General features: G+C 45.6%; 2 protein-coding genes across 4 annotated transcripts in view; one reads left to right on the top strand and one right to left on the bottom strand.

Annotated features, from left to right (window-relative positions):
- Nucleotides 1–7,955, bottom strand: part of LOC139584217 (myosin heavy chain, non-muscle) — a 29,089-nt gene extending 21,134 nt beyond the window's left edge. Inside the window, exons 1-11 of one of the 2 annotated variants that reach the window (XM_071415812.1) lie at nt 7,693–7,955; nt 6,992–7,200; nt 6,828–6,886; nt 6,468–6,638; nt 5,924–6,056; nt 4,690–4,787; nt 4,260–4,401; nt 3,884–4,003; nt 2,050–2,175; nt 1,722–1,826; nt 1,307–1,495 (exon numbers count right to left, since the gene is read on the bottom strand). In XM_071415812.1, the coding sequence (XP_071271913.1) occupies nt 1,307–1,495; nt 1,722–1,826; nt 2,050–2,175; nt 3,884–4,003; nt 4,260–4,401; nt 4,690–4,787; nt 5,924–6,056; nt 6,468–6,638; nt 6,828–6,886; nt 6,992–7,174 (1,326 nt within the window). In that variant the 5' untranslated portion in view covers nt 7,175–7,200; nt 7,693–7,955. The remainder of the gene's footprint in view (nt 1–1,306; nt 1,496–1,721; nt 1,827–2,049; nt 2,176–3,883; nt 4,004–4,259; nt 4,402–4,689; nt 4,788–5,923; nt 6,057–6,467; nt 6,639–6,827; nt 6,887–6,991; nt 7,201–7,692) is intronic. The other variant, XM_071415813.1, reaches the window with a different exon arrangement.
- A 5,772-nt stretch (nt 7,956–13,727) lies between these two features.
- On the top strand, nt 13,728–26,918 carry LOC139584221 (enhancer of mRNA-decapping protein 3-like). 2 transcript variants are annotated; one of them, XM_071415823.1, is made up of 7 exons: nt 13,728–13,862; nt 14,045–14,213; nt 20,284–20,501; nt 21,376–21,723; nt 23,046–23,199; nt 23,650–23,867; nt 25,392–26,917. In XM_071415823.1, the coding sequence occupies exons 2-7, from the start codon at nt 14,050–14,052 to the stop codon at nt 25,724–25,726; spliced, it is 1,437 nt and encodes a 478-aa protein (XP_071271924.1). In that variant the 5' UTR covers nt 13,728–13,862; nt 14,045–14,049; the 3' UTR covers nt 25,727–26,917. The 2 variants fall into 2 exon arrangements, with proteins under 2 accessions (XP_071271924.1, XP_071271923.1); XM_071415822.1 differs by lacking the exon at nt 13,728–13,862 and having other exon boundaries at nt 13,875–14,213; nt 25,392–26,918.
- Nucleotides 26,919–27,157: the final 239 nt, after the last annotated feature.

The raw sequence follows: 27,157 nt of genomic DNA, 5'->3' as shown, positions 1-27,157 counted from the left end.
TTAGGGTGCATTGTTCTGGTAAATATATATGGAAAGTTTCCCCTTTTAGGGTGCATTGTTCTGGTAAATATATATGGAAAGCTTCCCCTTTTAGGGTGTATTGTTCTGGTAAATATATATGGAAAGCTTCCCCTTTTAGGGTGCATTGTTCTGGTAAATATATATGGAAAGCTTCCCCTTTTACGGTGTATTGTTCTGGTAAATATATATGGAACGTTTCCCATTTTACGGTGTGTTGTTCTGGTAAATATATATGGAACGTTTCCCCTTTTAGGGTGCGTTGTTCTGGTAAATATATATGGAAAGTTTCCCCTTTTAGGATGCATTGTTCTTGTAAATATATATGGAAAGTTTCCCCTTTTAGGGTGCATTGTTCTGGTAAATATATATGGAAAGTTTCCCCTTTTAGGGTGCATTGTTCTGGTAAATATATATGGAAAGCTTCCCCTTTTAGGGTGCATTGTTCTGGTAAATATATATGGAAAGTTTCCCCTTTTAGGGTGCGTTGTTCTGGTAAATATATATGGAAAGTTTCCCCTTTTAGGGTGCATTGTTCCGGTAAATATATATGGAAAGTTTCCCCTTTTAGGGTGCATTGTTCTGGTAAATATATATGGAAAGCTTCCCCTTTTACGGTGTATTGTTCTGGTAAATATATATGGAACGTTTCCCATTTTAGGGTGCGTTGTTCTGGTAAATATATATGGAAAGTTTCCCCTTTTAGGGTGCATTGTTCTGGTAAATATATATGGAAAGTTTCCCCTTTTAGGGTGTATTGTTCTGGTAAATATATATGGAACGTTTCCCCTTTTAGGGTGCGTTGTTCTGGTAAATATATATGGAAAGTTTCCCCTTTTAGGGTGCATTGTTATGGTAAATATATATGGAAAGTTTCCCCTTTTAGGGTGCATTGTTATGGTAAATATATATGGAAAGGGTGTGATTTGGGGTGGGTATTCTATGTTCTTTAGTTCTATTATTTGTATTTCTATGTTTTGGCCGGGTGTGGTTCTCAATCAGGGACAGCTGTCTATCGTTGTCTCTGATTGAGAACCATACTTTTCCCCACCTGTCTTTGGGAGGTTAACTTTGTTTGTGGCACATAGCCCTTTAGCTTCACGGTTGTTTTGCATTGTTTATTGTTTATGTCGGCGTCATATAAATAAAGGAATATGTACGCTCACCACGCTGCACCTTGGTCCTCTTCATTCGACGGCCTTGACACCCCTTTTTTTTTTATTCCCTGAATTTTGAAACCCGCTACGTCACAGTCCATAACCAAACCAAGTTCTTTCAAACTTCACACCTCTGTCACAGTCAGAAGTTCCTGCTTCATCTGCACAGTCTCCTGCCCCTGCCTGTTGGTGTGGGCCTTGGCCTCGGCCAGCTGGTTGCTGAGCTCACACACCTGGTCTGTGTAGCCTTCCCTGCCTCTCTGGGCCCTCTCCAACTGCAGCTCCAGATCCTGAGCGTGCTGGTGCAGGTCTGCCTTCTCCTGTACAGCATACATGACAGAACATACGCAGGTGTTCACCAAGACAAAACATCTATGCACAAATACTTTGGATCTTTGCATCGTTATACTCGAGATGCATGCCCTTATCTCGATGATTACGCCTTGGATGTAAACGGAAGATTTGCACGATAACTCATCATGCATGGATGTGAAGTTAGGATTGGGGCCACAGAGTTTAGCTAGTAGACAGAGGATGGATGGAGACCTGCAGTAAGCGGTCCTTGTCAGACATGGCCCCGGTCAGCTTGATCTTCAGGTCCTCCACACTGTCCTCCAGACGCAACACCTTGGAGGTCAGAAGGTCCCTCTCCTGCTCGACAGAGAGGGTGGTTAGGACCAGTCAGTGGAGTGAAAGAGGACTCTGGGTTGATTTCCCAGACACTGATTAAACTCAGTCCTCGGGATTCAAAAAGAACATCCATTGACTATGTTTGTTTTAGTCCAGGACCAGAGTTAATGCTTGTATGTCCCTTTGAGTGATGAATAAAGGTTTCCTGAAATGAAATGGAATTGACCCCAACCCTGCCACTCACCAGAGTGGCCTGACCCAGCTTACTGCGTGCCTCACTCAGCTGGTCCTGCAGCTCACTGTGGGTCTGCAAGGCACGACCCAGTCTCTGGTTCACTTCCTCTGTCTGGTTCAACACTGTCCTCTGAGCCTGGATGCACAGAGCGGGAGGTAGGGAGAGAAAGGTAGGTGAAAAGTGCTGCAGCATGTGTTTTGTAGCCTGGAGACAGAGTGGGAGGTAGGGAGAGAACAGGGCTGGAGACACAGAGTGGGAGGTAGGGAGAGAACAGGGCTGGAGACACAGAGTGGGAGGTAGGGAGAGAACAGGGCTGGAGATACAGAGTGGGAGGTAGGGAGAGAACAGGGCTGGAGACACAGAGTGGGAGGTAGGGAGAGAACAGGGCTGGAGATACAGAGTGGGAGGTAGGGAGAGAACAGGGCTGGAGATACAGAGTGGGAGGTAGGGAGAGAACAGGGCTGGAGACACAGAGTGGGAGGTAGGGAGAGAACAGGGCTGGAGATACAGAGTGGGAGGTAGGGAGAGAACAGGGCTGGAGACACAGAGTGGGAGGTAGGGAGAGAACAGGGCTGGAGACACAGAGTGGGAGGTAGGGAGAGAACAGGGCTGGAGACACAGAGTGGGAGGTAGGGAGAGAACGGGGCTGGAGATACAGAGTGGGAGGTAGGGAGAGAATGGGGCTGGAGACACAGAGTGGGAGGTAGGGAGAGAACAGGGCTGGAGATACAGAGTGGGAGGTAGGGAGAGAATGGGGCTGGAGATACAGAGTGGAAGGTAGGGAGAGAACGGGGCTGGAGACACAGAGTGGGAGGTAGGGAGAGAATGGGGCTGGAGATACAGAGTGGAAGGTAGGGAGAGAACGGGGCTGGAGACACAGAGTGGGAGGTAGGGAGAGAACAGGGCTGGAGATACAGAGTGGGAGGTAGGGAGAGAACAGGGCTGGAGACACAGAGTGGGAGGTAGGGAGAGAACAGGGCTGGAGACACAGAGTGGGAGGTAGGGAGAGAACAGGGCTGGAGACACAGAGTGGGAGGTAGGGAGAGAACGGGGCTGGAGATACAGAGTGGGAGGTAGGGAGAGAATGGGGCTGGAGACACAGAGTGGGAGGTAGGGAGAGAACAGGGCTGGAGATACAGAGTGGGAGGTAGGGAGAGAATGGGGCTGGAGATACAGAGTGGAAGGTAGGGAGAGAACGGGGCTGGAGACACAGAGTGGGAGGTAGGGAGAGAACAGGGCTGGAGATACAGAGTGGGAGTTAGGGAGAGAATGGGGCTGGAGATACAGAGTGGGAGGTAGGGAGAGAATGGGGCTGGAGATACAGAGTGGGAGGTAGGGAGAGAACAGGGCTGGAGATACAGAGTGGGAGGTAGGGAGAGAATGGGGCTGGAGATACAAAGATGAATAGGAATAGAAGAGTCTGTATAAACTGTGGAGTACCACAAGGAAGTGTTCTCTGACCCCTTTTTCTCCTGTTGTACATCAGTGATTTAAAAGCTGCCTGTTCATTAGAGCGTTGTACTAGTAACCGAAAGGTTGCTAGATCGAATCTACGAGCTGACAAGGTAAAAATCTGTCGTTCTGCCCCCTGAACAAGGCAGTTACCCACTGTTCTCCGGTAGGCCATCATTGTAAATAAGAATTTGTTCTTAACTGACTTGCCTAGTTAAAGAAAGGTCACATTTAAAATAAAATAAAATGTTAACAATGAACACAGCAGTTGTCAAGACTGCACAGACAGACTAGGGCCTTTAATCCTCGGTCAAAGGTCGTGGACACTACAGGGAATAGGGTGTGATTTGGGACAGAAACTACATTAGTCGAGGCTAGTTGTTGGACTCACCTCTTTAGAGGTGCGTAGTTGATGAAAGTCTCTCTCTGTCTCCAGGGCCTCTGCTCTCTCCTCGGCCTCTCTGAGGGCCTCTCTCAGTCCGGACAGCTCTCGCTCTGCTTTTTGCTTCCCCTGCACGGACACGCGGACACACAGACACATTGTCAAATCGTCCATATGGATGTAGTGCTGCTTAACCTGTTGGTTAAAGTTGAACCATACGTGGGGTTTTTACTCTAAACAAGGTTATCCACAAGTAACCTGGTCCCAGATCTGTTTGAGTTGTATCAGCTCTAATGGTCGTTATGACAACAATCAGAGGAGTTGCACAAACAGATCAAGGACCCAAAGAGTTTTTTTTATTTTACAATGAGGTTAAACAGTGTACCTCTCTGAACAAGTCTTGTTGCGTAACAGGTAAGGTCCTGCTGAGTGGGTTGTTGTTAGTTCTTGGGGCCGCAGGTTTGATAACACTCCCTCTCTCGAGAGACGATCTCATCTTCGACATGTCCCTCTCCAGTTGAAGAACCCTTCAAATGTACATATAAATGGAATTTACTGACGTCTCTTTTGGGAGTTCTTTATATCAGGTTTGAAAACTGAGGTGAATGGCAGGGTTGGGGTCAAATCCATTTCAATTCGGTCCATTCAGGAAGTTAAATTTGATATATATTTTTTCCTGAAATGACTGAATTGAAATGGAAATGGCCCCTGCATGGTGAATAGCTGTCCTGTTCATCTACACTGAGATTTGGGAATGGCATGAACTCATTCAATACCATGAAATCCATTCTTAGCGGCTTAGTCATTGTACTCACTTGTCTTGCAGTTCTCCTCGACATCGGCTTTCCTCAAACCGGCTCAACTCAGCTGCCTCCTTCTCTTGCTCAAGAGCACTCACTGCATCTGCCAGCTGCTGTGGGACAAACGGGTTGAGGGGTGAGCCTGATCCCCAAAGACCAGACAAAACCTGGTTTACACCCCAAAGACCAGACAAAGCCTGACCTAGACCCCAAAGACCAGACAAAACTTGATCTAGACCCAAAATACCAGTCAAAACCTGGTTTAGACCCCAAAGACCAGACAAAACCTGGTTTAGACTCCAAAGACCAGTCAAAACCTGGTTTAGACCCCAAAGACCAGACAAAACCTGGTTTAGACCCCAAAGACCAGACAAAACCTGGTTTACACACCAAAGACCAGACAAAGCCTGACCTAGACCCCAAAGACCAGACAAAACCTGATCTAGACCCCAAAGACCAGACAAAACCTGACCTAGACCCCAAAGACCAGAAAAAACCTGGTTTAGACCCCAAAGACCAGTCAAAACCTGGTTTAGACTCCAAAGACCAGTCAAAACCTGGTTTAGACCCCAAAGACCAGTCAAAACCTGGTTTAGACTCCAAAGACCAGTCAAAACCTGATCTAGACACCAAAGACCAGTCAAAACCTGGTTTAGACCCCAAAGACCAGTCAAAACCTGGTTTAGACCCCAAAGACCAGTCAAAACCTGGTTTAGACTCCAAAGACCAGTCAAAACCTGGTTTAGACTCCAAAGACCAGTCAAAACCTGATCTAGACCCCAAAGACCAGACAAAACCTGGTTTAGACCCCAAAGACCAGAAAAAACCTGACCTAGACCCCAAAGACCAGACAAAACCTGATCTAGACCCCAAAGACCAGTCAAAACCTGGTTTAGACTCCAAAGACCAGTCAAAACCTGGTTTACACCCCAAAGACCAGACAAAGCCTGACCTAGACCCCAAAGACCAGACAAAACCTGGCCTAGACCGCAAAGATCAGACAAGGCCTGAACCCCAGAAACCAGACAAGGCCTGGCCTGAACCTCAAAAAACAAGTGCAGGTACAATGGTGTTGAAAAACTTCCAAGAAGGAAGAAACCTTGAGAGGGTACTCTGGCTGTACCGGATAGAAGTTAAGAGTACGTTATGACCATTAAAGACCAGTTCAGAGTGTACACAGAGACAGTAGACTTTCTGAATCACTAAACCGCAGTATATCTCTTTTTAAGTCCAGAGATCCTTCACTTACCTTGTGTTTCATCTCCAGCAGCTGTGCAGTACTACTGCTATGCTGCAGCTGTGTGTGTCTGTTCTTCAACAGGTCTGTCTGGCTGTCAAGACGCCCATGGGCCTCCCGCAGCCTCTGCAACAGCTCTGCCCGCCTGCAGATACAATGCTTTATCAAATCAAATCAAATGTATTTATATAGCCCTTCTTACATCAGCTGATATCTCAAAGTGCTGTACAGAAACCCAGCCTAAAACCCCAAACAGCAAGCAATGCAGGAGTAGAAGCACGGTGTAGAAGCTTTATTACTGGTTATAAGTGTATATGAGACTTTATAATACCTTATTATAAGGCTTATAACATTCTATGTCTCCCTAAGTAGTGCCTTATAATAAGATAACATAAATACCTTATATTTATCCATGATATTTATAATGCCTTGTCATAAGGCTTATAATACAGTAGGTTATGTATATCTAATAACATTATAATAAGGCATTATAAAGGGTTATAATATGTTGTGTCTCTCTAAGTACCTTGTTATAAGGCGTTATAAAGGCTCATACCTAAAGCCACTCTCTTCCAGGGCTGCTCTCAGCTCAACCCCTGGGGAGACAGGGGAGAGGGACCGGGGGGCGCCCTCGGGGGCCAGGCGAGACATCGACTGCCATCTTCTTTTACCCAGCCCTGGGTCACTCTGTCTGCTGAAGCCACCATCTCTGCCATTAACGGAGGTGCTAGGACACATGAAACAGATGTCATCAATATCAAATTATACAAGACGCTTTGAGTAAACCTACCTTTTTAAAGGGAAAGGCAGTGCTCAAACCAACCTAGAGGCAAGGTGCAGCCTAAATAGATGTACAACCTAGAGGTTAAAAACTAACTTGATGTCTTTAAGGCTACAAAAAAGCTTCTGTTCTCACCCGGTGCTCATTTTGGAGAGGAACCCTCCAGTCATACCTGCCATACTCCATGCTGAGGACTAACAGAACAAAACATCACTCAAAAATGCCTCACCATGATCTAAATAATTAATTCATAACACAAATTTATAAGTCACCTACATGAATCACAAATCGTTCCTTACCTGAGATTTAAAGTGAGACCTGCTGTCCCACATGTCCAGATCGGTGAGGACGAGTGGACGAGAGTCTCTGAGAGGGATGAGGAAACGACTGAAGGGTTTAACACCCAGTCCTCCCAACTCATCCCTGCCTTCCACGGGGGAGAGGCCGCGGTCCTCACCCCCCCATAGCTGGGCCAAGTCCATCCGGCACAGACTGTATCGACAGGCCCCTGGCCAGAGGGTGGAAAAAGGGGACAAGGATTGATTGAGTCTCATGTTAGTGGCAGTTCGTAGTCTGCTATTATTACTACTATTCATGGGGAAAAAAACATGCCTCGACTTTTCCAGTGTTTGTTTGTTCTGCTCTGAGTTCACACCCAATCTTTAAAAATGCAGTGCAGTTAATTATAACACCACTGACTGGACTCCAAATGCCTTGTGTTTGTGTTGCAGTCAAATAGAATTTGAAAAAAACAAACCCTTACAAGGAAAACAAATGTGGACGCAATAACAAATGTTTTCTGTGTGAATTAACCTTCTGTACACTGAGTAAATGTATTACATCTCCATTCAGTTCACATGTGGCCTACTGTTATTAATAAGCACACAAAGAAGTAACTAATATTTTAGAATGGCAAATAAACATTTTAAATATACTTACCATAACCAGAAAACAGAATCTTTAGTGAGTAAGTATACCATATGAGAAAGCTGTCTCTTACCTTGCTGTTCAAGCCCTCTCTTGTTTAATAGCTCTGTCCCTACCGCTGTCCGTCAGCTGCCCTGATTGTGGGAGCCAGGGAGCTGTTGAGAGTGCAGCCCTGGCAGACGGTAGTCATGGTTACCCGCATACAGAGGGACGCGCGTTGCAGAGCGTGGGTGAGCTAAGTCCAATCTTTTGGGCCGGCTACATTGTCTCCCTGTGACCTCACTGCTTCAGCAGCCTGCCTACTGTTTGTTGACACGATGAGATGACAGGAGCACCACTCTGTGGAGCCTATCAAGACCCACGCTTGACATGAAAGAAAAAAAAAAACAGTACATTTACTAATTGATTCACCCACACATTGCAACCGAGCATCGTGAAATAAATATTTGTGTTTCATGTTTATGGTAAAGTAATCATTGTCAAAACATTACAGTAAGATTGATGTATTCAGGTATATGGCATTAGTCACAATCTTTAACGTCATTTGGAATAAGTAAACCTATTGTATAGATATGAATAAAGACGCCGGTATGCACATGATTTAAGGGAAGTTGTGTTTGCATGTTGGTATGGGACATGACGGGTGTGAGATGAGTGATGACTTGACAATGAGCTGTATTATAACACACTGTTATTTGCTCTGTCTCAACAGGACAGCGGGAAATACTGCACGCCACTGAGATCATAACATACAGGTATCTGCCAAAATAAAGGAAACCCCCAGCATAAAGTGTCTTAACAGGGGCGTTGGGCCACAACGAGCCGCCGGAACAGCTTCAATGCTCATTGGTATAGATTCTACAAGTGTCTGGAACTCTATTGGAGGAATGCGACAACGTTCTGCCATGAGAAATTCCATCATTTGGTGTTTTGTTGTTGATGGTGGTGTTGGGAAAACGCTGTCTCAGGCACCGCTCCAATATCTCCCAAAAGTGTTCACTTGGGTTGAGATCTGGTGACTGAGACACACACACACACACACACACACACACACACACACACACACACACACACACACACACACACACACACACACACACACACACACACACACACACACACAAGGTTCCTTTGAGACCCCTCTTTCAAAGTCACTGAGATCTCTTCTTCTAGCCATGGTAGCCTAAATAATGGGCAACTTGGCATTTTTACACATGACCCTAAGCATGATGGGATGTTAATTGCTTAATTAACTCAGGAACCACACCGGTGTGGAAGCACCTGCTTTCAATATACTTTGTATCCCTCATTTACACACGTGTTTCCTTTATTTTGGCAGTTACCTGTCGGTGTTAGCTTTGAGAGAAAATGTCTTCCAGCTCAGTCAGTTGTCGCACATAAATCACGTGTGTAGTCATGAACGCAATACATCTCTGTATTTAGTCATATAGACCTCCTCTCATTCACACCATATCTGATGTGACTTCATGGGTAATTTAACAAGTATTTTATCAACCAAACCAGTTATTACTTTACTGTCAAATCATCACATTATAAATCCCCCTAGAGTCTATTGACGCACCAGTGCGTCAATCTAAGTAACATGATACAAAAAAATACCCATCAAATCCGTCAGTTTAAGATAGAGATATTTTTGTTTTTGTATTGGATGTGTCTCAATCCACTGCATCTGCCAATGGCGGCCTTCCGCATCTGCCAATGGCGGCCTTCCGCATCTTCCAATGGCGGCCTTCCGCATCTGCCAATGGCGGCCTTCCGCATCTGCCAATGGCGGCCTTCCGCATCTGCCTATGGCGGCCTTCCGCATCTGCCAATGGCGGCCTTCCGCATCTGCCAATGGCGGCCTTCCGCATCTGCCAATGGCGGCCTTCCGCATCTGCCTATGGCGGCCTTCCGCATCTGCCAATGGCGGCCTTCCGAAATCTGCGGTGGAAGGTGGCGGAGCTACAGCTGTGTTTGTGAGACCCATGACCGCTCTATGGAAAGGGGAAACAACAAACATGATGGTGTTCTCTGCTCTACTCGTCTGAAGTCGGAAAAACGCTGATGTGACAACTTCTGTTTGTAGCATTCCGAACCTCTCGGTTTACAAACTAATGTGAAACCCCACTGTGAAAAAGGGGGAGATTCTCTCAAACAAAATGGTGTTCTCCTACAAGAAGGTAAAGGTAACCGGTACCGGTTTAAAAAGTTCATGGAATTGTGAAGGTATTTTTGTGCCTACCCCCCCCCCCCCAAAAAAAGTGTTTAAATATGTAAAAAATATATATATATTTGCTGAGCTTTCTTATATGTTCTAGATACCTGACAGACGCTTCAAAACTTTATTCCTTATGAAAAACTGTTGGACTGTCATTTTTTTTTCTCGATTTATGATTGTGTTATTTCTATGGGCTATAGTAGGTTAAGCCAAATTCAATATTTTATCTAATCATTTATTTATATAGTACCAGTCAAAATGTTGGACAAAACTACTCATTCAAGGGTTTTTCTCTATTTTGACTATTTTCTACATTATAGAATAATAGTGAAGACATCAAAACTATGAAATAACACAAATGGAATCATGTAGTAACCAAAAAAAGTGTTAAATAAATCAAAATATGTTTTTTCTTTGAGATTCTTCAAAGTAGCCACCCTTTGCCTTGATGACAGCTTTGCACACTCTTGGTATTCTCTCAACCTGCTTTACCTGGAATGCTTTTCCAACAGTCTTCTTGAAGGAGTTCCCACATATGCTGAGCACTTGTTGGCTGCTTTTCCTTCACTCTGCGGTCCAACTCATCCCAAACCATCTCAATTGGGTTGAGGTTAGGTGATTGTGGAGACCAGGTCATCTGATGCAGCACTCCATCACTCTGATTATTGGTCAAATAGCCCTTACACAGCCTGGAGGTGTGTTGGGTCATTGTCCTGTTGAAAAACAAATGATAGTCCCACTAAACGCAAACCGTATGGGATGGCGTATCGCTGCAGAATGCTGTGGTAGCCATGCTGGTTAAGTGTGCCTTAAATTCCAAATATATCACAGACAGTGTCACCAGCAAAGCACCCTCACACCTCCTCCTCCATGCTTCACGGTGGGAACCACACATGTGGAGCTCATCCGTTCACCTACTCTGCGTCTCACAAAGACACGGCAGTTGGAACCAAAAATCTCAAATTTGGACTCATCAGACCAAAGGACAGATTTCCACCGGTCTAATGTCCATTGCTCGTATTTCTTGGCCCAAGCAAGTCTCTTATTCTTATTGGTGTCCATTAGTAGTGGTTTCTTTGCGGCAATTCGAGCATGAAGGCCTGATTCATGCAGTCTCCTCTGAACAGTTGATGTTGAGATGTGTCTATTACTTGAACTCTGTGAAGCATTTATTTCGGTTCTTGAAATTTTCCGGATTGACTGACCTTCATGTCTTAAAGTAATGATGGACTGTCGTTTCTCTTTGCTTATTTGAGCTGTTCTTAAAGCTGGTTGAGATAATTCCAAGAGTGTGCAAAGCTGTCATCAAGGCAAAAGGGTGGCTACTTTGAATAACTTGTTTAACACTTTTTTGGTTACTAAACTTTTTCAGGACCCTGTCTTTCAAAGATAATTCGTAAAAATCCAAATAACTTCACAGATCTTCATTGTAAAGGGTTTAAACACTGTTTCCCATGCTTGTTCAATGAACCATGAACAATTAATGAACATGCCCCTGTGGAACGGTCGTTAAGACACTAACAGTTTACAGACGGTAGGCAATTAAGGTCACAGTTATGAAAACTTAGGACACTAAAGAGGCCTTTCTACTGACTCTGAAAAACACCAAAAGAAAGATTTCCAGGGTCCCTGCTCATCTGCGTGAATGTGCCCTAGGCATGCTGCAAGGAGGCATGAGGATTGCAGATGTGGCCAGGGCAATAAATTGCAATGTCCGTACTGTGAGATGCCTAAGACAGCGCTACAGGGAGACAGGATGGACAGCTGATCGTCCTTGCAGGGGCAGACCACGTGTAACAACACCTGCACAGGATCGGTACATCTGAACATAACACCTGCGGGACAGGTACAGGATGGCAACAACAACTGCCCGAGTTACACCAGGAATGCACAATCCCTCCATCAGTGCTCAGACTGTCCGCAATAGGCTGAGAGAGGCTGGACTGAGAGCTTGTAGGCCTGTTGTAAGGCAGGTCCTCACCAGACATCACCGGCAACAACGTGGCACAAACCCACCGTCGCTGGACCAGACAGGACTGGCAAAAAGTGCTCTTCACTGACGAGTCGCGGTTTTGTCTCACCAGGGGTGATGGTCGGATTCACGTTTATCGTCGAAGGAATGAGCGTTACACCGAGGCCTTTACTCTGGAGCGGGATCGATTTGGAGGTGGAGGGTCCGTCATGGTCTGGGGCAGTGTGTCACAGCATCATCGGACTGAGCTTGTTGTCATTGCAGGCAATCTCAATGCTGTGCGTTACAGGGAAGACATCCTCCTCCCTCATGTGGTACCCTTCCTGCAGGATTATCCTGACATGACCCTCCAGCACGACAATGCCAGCAGCCATACAGCTCATTCTGTGCGTGATTTCCTGGAAGACAGGAATGTCAGTGTTCTGCCATGGCCAGCGAAGAGCCCGGATCTCAATCCCATTGAGCACGTCTGGGACCTGTTGGATCGGAGGGTGAGGGCTAGGGCCATTCCCCCCAGAAATGTCCGGGAACTTGCAGCTGCCTTGGTGGAAGAGTGGGGTAACATCTCACAGCAAGAACTGGTAAATCTGGTGCAGTCCATGAGGAGGAGATGCACTGCAGTACTTAATGCAGCTGGTGGCCACACCAGATACTGACTGTTACTTTTGATTTTGACCCCCCCTTTGTTCAGGGACACATTATTCCATTTCTGTTAGTTACATGTCTATGGAACTTGTTCAGTTTATGTCTCAGTTGTTGAATCTTGTTATGTTCATACAAATATTTACACATGTTAAGTTTGCTGAAAATAAACACAGCTGACAGTGAGATGACGTTTACATGATTTCATATGTGTTTTTTCATAGTTTTTGATGTCTTCACTATTATTCTACAATGTAGAAGATAAAGACAAACCCTGGAATTGGTGTGTCTTTTGACTGGTACTGTCTAATTTGTTTTATACCTAAACTAAAGGGGTTCTAAAATTCTAAATTAAATATCTAAATTGCCTATGGTATGACATCGTATAACAATTCCACATGTCAGCTTAGAACCCTCCCACTACGGTTTAGCATCTTGTTCTTTTTTGGGGTCCTTTTTCTCCCTTTACAGTCTTGTCCCATCGCTGCAACTCCTGTATGGGGGAGAGGCAAAGGTCGAGAGCCGTGAGTCCTCCGAAACACAACCCAGCCAAGCCGCACTGCTTCTTGACACACTGCTCGCTTAACCCGGAATCCAGCAGAACCAATCTGTACACCTGGCGACCATGTCAGCGTGCATGCGCCCGCTAGTGCGAGACCGGACAAGAACATCCCTGCTGGCCAAACACTGACGCGTGGCCAATTGTACTCTGCCCTATGGGTCTCCCGGTCGAGGGCGGCTGCGACAGAGCCTGGACTCGAACCAGGATCTCTAGTGGCACAGCTAACACAGTGATGCAGTGTCTTACGCTTCGAACACACCGACAGTATTATTGCATTTTGGTACACCATAATTACATTAAATTCCAATGAATCGCTGCGTTTGCCTTGCAGTGTTGCGTTGCAGGGGCAGTTGCAGTGCGTTCGGTGTGGTGCATAAATTGGATTTATCGAATGTATGTGTCAAACTGTATGAGTAGACGGCTTAACAGAAATGGTAGCAGAAGGTGAATGTTGAACTTTTGCATACATATCCCGGTGATGCTACATATTTTGCACCACGACCGACAGGTGGGTTCGAAGTGTTAGATCACTGTGGCACTAGGGAGGCCACGGCTTAGCCTCTTAATAAATTATATATATATATATTAAAGCAATATTCACTCCATGAAATTAAATGTGATAACAAAAACATAAATGTGATTGTGTATTGTGTATTTCATGTCTGCAACCCTACTTTTATTTTGAAATGTATTTGGCTACGTGCGCCGGAAGTTGTGCGACGCTAGCTCATGCTTCTGAAACAAAGCTAAGGACGCTTGCTTTGATCATTTTAATTATAATAGCCCATTTTGGGCAACTGTTCAAATATTAAATTAAAACAGTCGTTATACGGAATATCACCAAAGGTAGGCTACTTTTCTACATGAAACAATAAGACATGTATTGCCATTCTGAACGAGAAAACGAGACCTCGTCAGAGGCCATGGTGTTAGCAAGCTGTCAACGTCAGCTAGATAACATTTCAACTTTAAACTCAAATGTTCTCATGACATGTGTTCATGTTTACCATGGTTTGACTCGTCACCAGACAGCATGGCTGCAGACTGGTTGGGTAGTCTGGTCTCGATAAACTGCGGAGAAACTCTGGGGGTGTACCAAGGTGAGGTGTCGTCTGTGGACCAGTCCAGCCAGACCATCTCCCTCAAACAGCCCTTCCACAATGGAGTCAAGTGCCCTGTGCCCGAGGTCACTTTTAGGTACGACTGTTTATTATTTTCGTGGAAATTATATTTTCTTCATAGTATTACAACGCTTTCAGGAAACTATGATTATAATAACTCAATTGTAGGCTAGTGTTGTCATGATACCAGCATTTTGACTTCGATACCAGGTTTAGTATCATGATACTGGATTCATCACGATACTTGATACCAGAACGATACCAAAATTATACCAAGGTAAAAACAAAAAGGTGAATTGGCCAAGAATGGCACTTGATCCAGATAGAACTTCTGAGTTCAATATCATTTCATTTGACATTTTTTTATTTTAGAATGAATGTATTAATAAATGAATTAATCAATCATACAATCAGACCTTTTTTTTTTTTGCCAATCAAACTACAAAACAACATAATGGCAAAAAATGTATTTGAGTGGTAAATCTCTCTTGATAAACTGGGTAAATCAGGAAGTAGTTTAGGCCTATTCACAATACAGGTGAATGCATATGTAACAGTTTTAACTTTAGTCCGTCCCCTCGCCCCGACCCGGGCGCGAACCAGGGACCCTCTGCACACATCAACAACAGTCACCCACGAAGCATCGTTACCCATCGCTCCACAAAAGCCGCGGCCCTTTCAGAGCAAGGGGAACCACTACTTTAAGGTCTCAGAGCGAGTGACGTCACCGACTGAAAGGCTGCTAGCGCGCACCACCGCTAACTAGCTAGCCATTTCACATCGGTTACACATATTCAATACATGTGTGCATGCAATGAGTTATTAATCTTGCTTTAACTGATTTCAATGAGGCTACAGATGAAAAACAACCTGTTTACTTTCTAATGGGGACTTATTTTATGGCGCTGCTCAACAACATTTGCAATAGAAGAAGCAATAGCGTATTTTATAAAAGTGTACACTGTCTCTTAAGACCCGTGACGTCATTCACACAAAGTCAGTTCGAGGCTCAAGCAAAGATGATCTTGACTGAAAGAGACGTTAGGCGCGGGAGACTAAGTGAATTAATAACGTTTTGTAATCAGCAATATTTTTGACTTATGGTTAGCATATTTTCACAAACGATGTACCTGGGTAGTGAATTGATGTTAGCTTCAGCTGTAAGCTAGCAAGGAAAGTTAGCCTACGAAGCTGGACGCTACCGGTATGTTCTTGCATTGTAGTGTTCTAGCCTGTACTGGACATTGTTTTGAGAACAGTAATTAACAGTTTCAACCCTTCTACATGTCACATTATCAATAATGTATATCAAATCAAATGTATTTATAAAGCCCTTCTTACATCAGCTGATATCTCAAAGTGCTGTACAGAAACCCAGCCTAAAACCCCAAACAGCAAGCAATGCAGGCGAAGAAGCACGGTGGCTAGGAAAAACTCCCTAGAAAGGCCAAAACCTAGGAAGAAACCTAGAGAGGAACCAGGCTATGAGGGGTGGCCAGTCCTCTTCTGGCTGTGCCGGGTGGAGATTATAACAGAACATGGCCAAGATGTTCATAAATGACCAGCATGGTCAAATAATAATAATCACAGTAGTTGTCGAGGGTGCAGCAAGTCAGCACCTCAGGAGTAAATGTCAGTTGGCTTTTCATAGCCGATCATATAAACCCTAGATTGCTGATGTTTATGTATTGGCCATTGAGAGGCTTTGAAGCCACTGGTCGGCCATATTGGCCCTCCCCAGTAGGAGCAGTCCTTCACAGGAAATAATGGAATTCTACAGTATTTCAATTACATGTTTCAAGGACTAATAACAGGCTGTTTCACACGTCTCTCTTGTCAAATGATAGAAATGTACACCGCATTAATTAATTCAGGAGAAAATACCTTTAAAAGTTGTCAAACCAATTGCCTAGAGGCTATATGATTGTCTACCAGGGTTGAGATCAATTCTATTTTCACAGCCCAGAATTCCCTGTTGTCTACCACAGTGCCATGGACATCAGCCTTTATGACTATGTCTGTCTATTCTTCCACAGTGCCATGGACGTCAGCCTTTATGTGACTGTCTATTCTCCCACAGTGCCATGGACGTCAGCCTTTATGTGACTGTCTATTCTCCCACAGTGCCGTGGACATTAGCCTTTATGTGACTGTCTATTCTCCCACAGTGCCGTGGACGTCAGCCTTTATGTGACTGTCTATTCTCCCACAGTGCCGTGGACATTAGCCTTTATGTGACTGTCTATTCTCCCACAGTGCCGTGGACGTCAGCCTTTATGTGACTGTCTATTCTCCCACAGTGCCATGGACATCAGCCTTTATGTGACTGTCTATTCTCCCACAGTGCCGTGGACATTAGCCTTTATGTGACTGTCTATTCTCCCACAGTGCCGTGGACATCAGCCTTTATGTCTATGACTGTCTATTCTCCCACAGTGCCGTGGACATCAGCCTTTATGTGACTGTCTATTCTCCCACAGTGCCGTGGACATTAGCCTTTATGTGACTGTCTATTCTCCCACAGTGCCGTGGACATCAGCCTTTATGTCTATGACTGTCTATTCTCCCACAGTGCTGTGGACGTCAGCCTTTATGTGACTGTCTATTCTCCCACAGTGCCATGGACGTCAGCCTTTATGTGACTGTCTATTCTCCCACAGTGCTGTGGACGTCAGCCTTTATGTGACTGTCTATTCTCCCACAGTGCCGTGGACATTAGCCTTTAAGTGACTGTCTATGACTGTCTATTCTCCCACAGTGCCATGGACGTCAGCCTTTATGTGACTGTCTATTCTCCCACAGTGCTGTGGACGTCAGCCTTTATGACTATGACTGTCTATTCTCCCACAGTGCCATGGACGTCAGCCTTTATGTGACTGTCTATTCTCCCACAGTGCTGTGGACGTCAGCCTTTATGACTATGACTGTCTATTCTCCCACAGTGCCATGGACGTCAGCCTTTATGACTATGACTGTCTATTCTCCCACAGTGCCGTGGACATTAGCCTTTATGTGACTGTCTATTCTCCCACAGTGCCGTGGACATTATCCTTTATGTGACTGTCTATTCTCCCACAGTGCCATGGACATTATCCTTTATGTGACTGTCTATTCTCCCACAGTGCCGTGGACATTAGCCTTTATGTGACTGTCTATTCTCCCACAGTGCCGTGGACATTAGCCTTTATGTGACTGTCTATTCTCCCACAGTGCCGTGGACATTATCCTTTATGTGACTGTCTATTCTCCCACAGTGCCGTGGACATTATCCTTTATGTGACTGTCTATGACTGTCTATTCTCCCACAGTGCCATGGACATCAGCCTTTATGTGACTGTCTATGACTGTCTATTCTCCCACAGTGCCGTGGACATTATCCTTTATGTGACTGTCTATGACTGTCTATTCTCCCACAGTGCCATGGACGTCAGCCTTTATGTGACTGTCTATTCTCCCACAGTGCTGTGGACGTCAGCCTTTATGACTATGACTGTCTATTCTCCCACAGTGCCATGGACGTCAGTCTTTATGTGACTGTCTATGACTGTCTATTCTCCCACAGTGCCGTGGACATTATCCTTTATGTGACTGTCTATGACTGTCTATTCTCCCACAGTGCTGTGGACGTCAGCCTTTATGACTATGACTGTCTATTCTCCCACAGTGCCATGGACGTCAGCCTTTATGACTATGACTGTCTATTCTCCCACAGTGCCGTGGACATTAGCCTTTATGTGACTGTCTATGACTGTCTATTCTCCCACAGTGCCATGGACGTCAGCCTTTATGTGACTGTTTATTCTCCCACAGTGCCGTGGACGTCAGCCTTTATGTGACTGTCTATTCTCCCACAGTGCCGTGGACATTAGCCTTTATGTGACTGTCTATTCTCCCACAGTGCCGTGGACGTCAGCCTTTATGTGACTGTCTATTCTCCCACAGTGCCGTGGACGTCAGCCTTTATGTGACTGTCTATTCTCCCACAGTGCCGTGGACATTAGCCTTTATGTGACTGTCTATTCTCCCACAGTGCCGTGGACATTAGCCTTTATGTGACTGTCTATTCTCCCACAGTGCCATGGACATTAGCCTTTATGTGACTGTCTATTCTCCCACAGTGCCGTGGACATTAGCCTTTATGTGACTGTCTATTCTCCCACAGTGCCGTGGACATCAGCCTTTATGTGACTGTCTATTCTCCCACAGTGCCATGGACATTAGCCTTTATGTGACTGTCTATTCTCCCACAGTGCCATGGACGTCAGCCTTTATGTGACTGTCTATTCTCCCACAGTGCTGTGGACGTCAGCCTTTATGTGACTGTCTATTCTCCCACAGTGCCGTGGACATTAGTCTTTAAGTGACTGTCTATGACTGTCTATTCTCCCACAGTGCCATGGACGTCAGCCTTTATGTGACTGTCTATTCTCCCACAGTGCCATGGACATTAGCCTTTATGACTATGACTGTCTATTCTCCCACAGTGCTGTGGACGTCAGCCTTTATGTGACTGTCTATTCTCCCACAGTGCCGTGGACATTAGCCTTTAAGTGACTGTTTATGACTGTCTATTCTCCCACAGTGCCATGGACGTCAGCCTTTATGTGACTGTCTATTCTCCCACAGTGCCATGGACATTAGCCTTTATGACTATGACTGTCTATTCTCCCACAGTGCTGTGGACGTCAGCCTTTATGTGACTGTCTATTCTCCCACAGTGCCATGGACATTAGCCTTTATGTCTATGACTGTCTATTCTCCCACAGTGCCATGGACGTCAGCCTTTATGTGACTGTCTATTCTCCCACAGTGCCATGGACATTAGCCTTTATGACTATGACTGTCTATTCTCCCACAGTGCTGTGGACGTCAGCCTTTATGACTATGACTGTCTATTCTCCCACAGTGCCATGGACGTCAGCCTTTATGTGACTGTCTATTCTCCCACAGTGCCATGGACATTAGCCTTTATGACTATGACTGTCTATTCTCCCACAGTGCCATGGACATTAGCCTTTATGACAATGACTGTCTATTCTCCCACAGTGCTGTGGACGTCAGCCTTTATGACTATGACTGTCTATTCTCCCACAGTGCCATGGACATTAGCCTTTATGTCTATGACTGTCTATTCTCCCACAGTGCCATGGACGTCAGCCTTTATGTGACTGTCTATTCTCCCACAGTGCCGTGGACATTAGCCTTTAAGTGACTGTCTATTCTCCCACAGTGCCATGGACGTCAGCCTTTATGTGACTGTCTATTCTCCCACAGTGCCGTGGACATTAGCCTTTATGACTGTCTATTCTCCCACAGTGCCGTGGACATTAGCCTTTATGACTATGACTGTCTATTCTCCCACAGTGCCATGGACATTAGCCTTTATGACTATGACTGTCTATTCTCCCACAGTGCTGTGGACATCAGCCTTTATGTGACTGTCTATTCTCCCACAGTGCCATGGACGTCAGCCTTTATGTGACTGTCTATTCTCCCACAGTGCCGTGGACATTAGCCTTTAAGTGACTGTCTATGACTGTCTATTCTCCCACAGTGCCATGGACGTCAGCCTTTATGTGACTGTCTAATCTCCCACAGTGCCGTGGACATTAGCCTTTAAGTGACTGTCTATGACTGTCTATTCTCCCACAGTGCCGTGGACATCAGCCTTTATGTGACTGTCTATTCTCCCACAGTGCCGTGGACATCAGCCTTTATGTGACTGTCTATTCTCCCACAGTGCCGTGGACATTAGCCTTTAAGTGACTTTCTGTGACTGTCTATTCTCCCACAGTGCCATGGACGTCAGCCTTTATGTGACTGTCTATTCTCCCACAGTGCCATGGACATCAGCCTTTATGTGACTGTCTATTCTCCCACAGTGCCGTGGACATCAGCCTTTATGTGACTGTCTATTCTCCCACAGTGCCGTGGACATTAGCCTTTATGTGACTGTCTATTCTCCCACAGTGCCATGGACGTCAGCCTTTATGTGACTGTCTATTCTCCCACAGTGCCGTGGACGTCAGCCTTTATGTGACTGTCTATTATCCCACAGTGCCGTGGACGTCAGCCTTTATGTGACTGTCTATTATCCCACAGTGCCGTGGACGTCAGCCTTTATGTGACTGTCTATTCTCCCACAGTGCCGTGGACATCAAGGAGCTGAAGGTCCTGGATATAGTGAGTGGTAGAGGTGTTGTGGTTCCGAAGAGCAGCGATCCGGTCTCAGTCCCACACAGAGGACAGCATAAGACCCAGGACCGGCTGTCTTCACCGCAGCAGCTGTGCTCTAAAAGCTATGGAGATAAACACCTGGACGGGCCGGGCCAGCCCAAGGGTTTCCGACAGAGACACAACTCCTGTAAGTACCAGCACACTGCAGGGTCATGTTCATTAGGCACCAATAGAAACCAGCACACTGCCAGGGTCATGTTCATTAGGCACCAATAGAAACCAGGAAGTGCAGGGTCATGTTCATTAGGCACCAATAGAAACCAGCACACTGCCAGGGTCATGTTCATTAGGCACCAATAGAAACCAGCACACTGCAGGGCCATGTTCATTAGGCACCAATAGAAACCAGCACACTGCAGGGCCATGTTCATTAGGCACCAATAGAAACCAGCACACTGCCAGGGTCATGTTCTGACCTGTACTACCACTACTGACCTGTACTACCACTACTGACCTGTACTACCACTACTGACCTCTACTACCACTACTGACCTGTACTACCACTACTGACCTGTACTACCACTACTGACCTGTACTACCACTACTGACCTGTACTACTGACCTGTACTACTGACCTGTACTACTGACCTGTACTACCACTACTGACCTGTACTACTGACCTGTACTACCACTACTGACCTGTACTACCACTACTGACCTGTACTACCACTACTGACCTGTACTACTGACCTGTACTACCACTACTGACCTGTACTACCATTACTGACCTGTACTACCACTACTGACCTGTACTACCACTACTGACCTGTACTACCACTACTGACCTGTACTACCACTACTGACCTGTACTACCACTACTGACCTGTACTACCACTACTGACCTGTACTACCACTACTGACCTGTACTACTGACCTGTACTACTGACCTGTACTACCACTACTGACCTGTACTACTGACCTGTACTACCACTACTGACCTGTACTACTGACCTGTACTACCACTACTGACCTGTACTACTCTTTTTGTTTTGATATCCCAGGGTCGTCCAGTAGTCGGGTCACCCCCAAGAAGAACGGCGTGAAGAACGGAGGAGGAGGAGGAGGTGGTCAGAGGCAGCACAGGGACGATGAGTGTTTCGGGAACAATATGGACGATGGGCTTGACACAGACTTTGACTTCGAGGGGAACCTGGCGCTGTTCGACAAAGCTGCCGTGTTCTCACAGATCGCCGGGTCAGATCGCCGCGGTAACGTGGCCCAGGCGCGCGGAACGCCACAAGAGCAGCAGTCGTCGCAATACCGCCACGACAAGAACATTCTAGAGACCAAACCTGTGGTGTACAGGCAGATAGCTGTCCCACAGCCTGGGGCCAAAGAGTATTGCACTGGTACGCATCGTCTCTTTTCTGATCAACAAATTAATCGGATTTTGGACTAATCGATGCCTATTTTTCTCCTTTTGTTTGGACCACTTAAAAAATATATATTTAAGTGGGTAGTCATGCTTAGACCACGGTCTCTTTTTGCAGATTGCACAACAATTACACTGTACATATCTAGAGTATACCAAACAGCAGGAACACTTTCCTAATATTGAGTTGCACCCCTCCAATGCTTCCCACAGTTGTGTCAAGTGTCCTGGATGTCCTATTGGGTCGTGGACCATTCTTGATACACACAGGAAACTGTTGAGTGTGGAAAAACCCAGCAGCGTTGCAATTCTTGACCCAAACCGATGCGCCTGGCACCTACTACCATACCCTGTTCAAAGGCACTTAAATATTTTATCTTGCCCACTCACCCTCTGAATGGCACACATACACCATCCATGTCTTCATACTTAAAATAAATCTCCTCCCCTTCATCTACACTGATTTGAAGTGGATTTAACAAGTGACATCAATCAGGGATCATAGCTTTCACCTGGATTCACCTGGTCAGTCTATGTCATGGAAAGAGCAGGTGTTCTTAATGTTTTGTCCACTCTGTGTATATACACAAATGACACAATACACGAAAAGCAATCACAACGCACGAAAAGCAAAACACAATCATATGAAACGAACACATTCTTCAGTAAGAAGGCTCTGTAACATCTGCTAGAGCCACCAACGTTAAAGACTTTCAGAGATCATTCCACATGAGAAGCGCAACCATTTTTTGAAAGCAGATTTACCGAAATCGGTTGAGATGGAAGGGATTTATTTATTTATGTATTTAACCTTTTATTTAACTAGGCGAGTCAGTTAAAGAACAAATTCTTATTTTCAATGACGGCCTTACATGTAAAGCCTCCGCCAGCCAAACCCTAACCCGGACGACGCTGGGACAAGGTTAAAGGTTAAAAATAAAGGTTAAAGGTTAAAATAAAGATATAGATGAGAGAATTGTCATTAGTGTTGTCGGTTGCTACCGCTCTTTTCTAGCCAAGGAGAAGCAGAAATCAAATCAAAATGTATTTGTCACATACACATGGTTAGCAGATGTTAATGCGAGTGTAGTGAAATGCTTGTGCTTCTAGTTCCGACAATGCAGTAATAACCAACGAGTAATCTAACCTAACAATTCCACAACTACTACCTTATACACACACAAGTGTAAAGAAGATGATGAAAAGATAAAGAAATATCAACAGTATTTCAACTTCTGCAGTGTTACCTGTCTGTGATTTAGCAGCCAATGTCCTTCCCCTCGCTGTGTTTCTCCGTAGACTCAGGCCTGGTGGTGCCCAGTATTTCATATGAGCTGCACAAGCGTCTGTTGTCAGTAGCTGAACGTTATGGCCTCTCATTGGAGAGGAGGCTGGAGATGACAGGTGTGTGTGCCAGTCAGATGGCCTTGACGCTGCTGGGCGGGCCCAACAGGTAAGAAGCGCACAACCTTGGACACCATTACACTCCGACATAAACATTTGTCAGACATTTTTGAGATCTCAAGAAGTACTCTAAATGAGTCTTATGTCCCAGACAATCTGTTTTGTAGATGCAAGTATTTACAACAATTCAAAATGAATGGAAAGATGATCACCGTGCTTTTTACCGATTTGTACTGCTTATTTTGTCTGCCAATTTCATGTTGTACAGATTTAATCAGACTAAGTTAAATGGTTTATTGATTTGTATCCTATATTTATTGCTAGACACAAAAAAAAACGAATCCTCTTATGATACAAGCTCCCTCCAGACGGACCCCTAAGAAGGTACACCAGCGGCCCACTGTGGCCTTACTCTGTGGGCCTCACGTCCAGGGCACTACATCCTGCCTCTGCTCCCTTCCCTCCAGACTTCAAGCCTAACCCTAACCTTTCATTACAGACTGACCCCTAAAAATGTCCACCAGCGACCCACTGTGGCCTTACTCTGTGGGCCTCACGTCCAGGGGGCCCAGGGCATCAACTGTGCTCGTCACCTGGCCAACCACGAGGTGGAGGTCATTCTCTTCCTGCCTAACTTTGTCAAGACGCCGGATGCCGTCTCCAGCGAGATCACCCTTTACACCAAGACGGAGGGCAAACAGGTCTCCAGTGTTAAAGGTGACGTATCAGCTATTGAATAAATGATGATCAAATCAAATGTTTATTTGGTCACATACACATGGTTAGCAGATGTTAATGCGAGTGTAGCGAAATGCTTGTGCTTCTAGTTCTGACCATGCAGTAATATCTAACAAGTAATCTAACCTAACAATTTCACAACAACTACCTAATACACACAAGTGTAAAGGAATGAATAAGAATATGTACATAAAAATATATGAATAAGCGATGGCCGAACGGCATAGGCAAGATGCAGTAGATGATATAGAGTACAGTATATACATAAGAGATGAGTAATGTAGGGTATGTAAACACTTATATAAAGTGGCATTGTTTAAAGTGGCTAGTGATACATTTATTACATCAATTTTTCCATTATTAAAGTGAGCTGGAGTTGAGACAGTATGTTGGCAGCAACCACTCAATGTTAGTGGTGGCTGTTTAATCAGTCCGATGGCCTTGAGATAGAAGCTGTTTAACAGTCTGATGGCCTTGAGATAGAAGCTGTTTAACAGTCCGATGGCCTTGAGATAGAAGCTGTTTAACAGTCTGATGGCCTTGAGATAGAAGCTGTTTAACAGTCTGATGGCCTTGAGATAGAAGCTGTTTAACAGTCTGATGGCCTTGAGATAGAAGCTGTTTAACAGTCTGATGGCCTTGAGATAGAAGCTGTTTAACAGTCTGATGGCCTTGAGATAGAAGCTGTTTAACAGTCTGATGGCCTTGAGATAGAAGCTGTTTAACAGTCTGATGGCCTTGAGATAGAAGCTGTTTAACAGTCCGATGGCCTTGAGATAGAAGCTGTTTAACAGTCCGATGGCCTTGAGATAGAAGCTGTTTAACAGTCTGATGGCCTTGAGATAGAAGCTGTTTAACAGTCTGATGGCCTTGAGATAGAAGCTGTTTAACAGTCTGATGGCCTTGAGATAGAAGCTGTTTAACAGTCTGATGGCCTTGAGATAGAAGCTGTTTAACAGTCTGATGGCCTTGAGATAGAAGCTGTTTAACAGTCTGATGGCCTTGAGATAGAAGCTGTTTAACAGTCCGATGGCCTTGAGATAGAAGCTATTTAACAGTCTGATGGCCTTGAGATAGAAGCTATTTAACAGTCTCAATGAGCTGCTGTTATCGAATGGTAGATCTCCAACTAGCTCTCCCTCTACAAGACAGAGAGGGCAAACCCTTCTCCAGTATTAAAGGTGCGGGATGGATGTGTCTATTCTGTGTCGTGGAGTTTAGGGTTAGTCGGTGTTATGTAACGGGAGGGTCAGGGCATTATGAATACAGTTATTGTTTTGTTTGTCTTTATTATCAGCTATGAGCAAACACTCTCTGTAAAGTGCAGTCATCTAAGGGACGGTTTCCCCAGTCCAGGTTTCCCGATTCAGACCCAGGTTATACCTAGTCCTGGACTGAAAAGCTATTTTAATCTAGGTCTAGGGTTAATATGTATAAGGGGGGAGAAAGAAAATCGTCCCTGAATGTTAACCTAAAGTGACAATGTTTCATGTCACCTCCCAGAGCTTCCAGACAGCCCTGTGGACCTTATCATCAACTGCCTGGACTGTCACGAGAGCAACTTCCTTATGGCCCAGCCGTGGTACCAGGCCGCTGTAGACTGGGCCAACCAGAACAGAGCTCCCGTGCTCAGCCTGGATCCTCCAGTCAGCGAACAGGGCCACGCCGTAGAAGCCAAGTGGACACTGTCTCTGGGTCTGCCACTGCCGCTGTCAGAGGGAGTAGGCGGGGTTTACCTGTGTGATATTGGACTTCCCCGACAGGTGTTCCAGGAAGTTGGGATCAAGTATCATTCTCCGTTCGGTTGTAAGTTTGTGGTGCCGCTGCACTCTGCGTAACTGAAGGGTTCGAATTACACATTGACTCTTGGGCGCGTCCTACATCTCTTGGGCGCGTCCTAAATCTCTTGGGCGCGTCCTACATCTCTTGGGCGCTTCCTACATCTCTTGGGCGCTTCCTACATCTCTTGGGCGCGTCCTACATCTCTTGGGCGCGTCCTACATCTCTTGGGCGTGTCCTACATCTCTTGGGCGCGTCCTACATCTCTTGGGCGCGTCCTACATCTCTTGGGCGTGTCCTACATCTCTTGGGCGCGTCCTACATCTCTTGGGCGCGTCCTACATCTCTTGGGCGCTTCCTACATCTCTTGGGCGCGTCCTACATCTCTTGGGCGCGTCCTACATCTCTTGGGCGCGTCCTACATCTCTTGGGCGGTACCCTACGTTTGTTCTGAAAAGTAATTTGAACTATGTTTAACTGGACTGCAATGACCTTTGACCTTCCGATTGAACTTTCTCACTGACCAATTCAGGGTAATGTTCACTATGTGCGAAACTTGATAAAACTCAGAAATGAAATGAAACGGGGGGAAGTTAGTATCTGAACTTAAGAAATGCTTGTTGGAGTGCCCTAATGAACACAACCCCGGGTTTGGGGAGATTGACTACAAGCAAGCCTTAAATTCCTGACTTTTAACTTAAGTGTTAAAAAACATTTATCCTTTTTATTACTAATGATGCTCGAGAAGACTTGTCCAATATACATTCATACAACACTTTTCCAGGATTGAACCAAGGAATGAGAGGAGAAGTATGATGATGACAACCCTGAGACGAGGCTGGAAACTCCTATGACCATATCCTTTTATAATATAGACTATATCCTCAGACAAAGTTGGGTCCGGAAACCAGGAAACCATGAGGCCGAGACAGGGAAAAACTAGCCCAACAGTCCGGTAGCCTGCTGCCGATGTGGAGAACCCATTTCATCCAGATCGGCAAGGGTAAAGCAGGTCATCGCTAGATGTACTGTCTTGGGTACAGTCAAGTGATTCAACATCAAGAATGGCACCATAGAAGAAGTCCTGGTGTTAATACAGTGACTGGGCTCAACATTCTCTGAGGTAGGCTTTAGAGGGGAAAAAACAAGGAAATACCATCTCAGTGTTGGAGACCCCCCCCCCGGAAATACCATCTCAGTGTTGGAGAACCCCCCCCCCCACCCAAGGAAATACCGTCTCAGTGTTGGAGAAACTGGAGACCCCCCCCCCCCCCGGAAATACCATGTCAGTGTTGGAGAACCCCCCCCCCCCCCCAAGGAAATACCATCTCAGTGTTGGAGAAACCCCCCACCCCCCAGGAAATACCATGTCAGTGTTGGAGAACCCTCCCCCCCCCAAGGAAATACCGTCCCAGTGTTGGGGAAACTGGAGACCCCCCCCCCCCCCCCGGAAATACCATGTCAGTGTTGGAGAAACGTTGGACGTCACC

Source organism: Salvelinus alpinus, chromosome 9 (genome assembly GCF_045679555.1).
Source record: "Salvelinus alpinus chromosome 9, SLU_Salpinus.1, whole genome shotgun sequence".
Lineage (NCBI taxonomy): Eukaryota > Metazoa > Chordata > Actinopteri > Salmoniformes > Salmonidae > Salvelinus > Salvelinus alpinus.
Note: the sequence above shows the minus strand (reverse complement) of the source record. Positions and strands in the feature narration are given on the sequence as shown.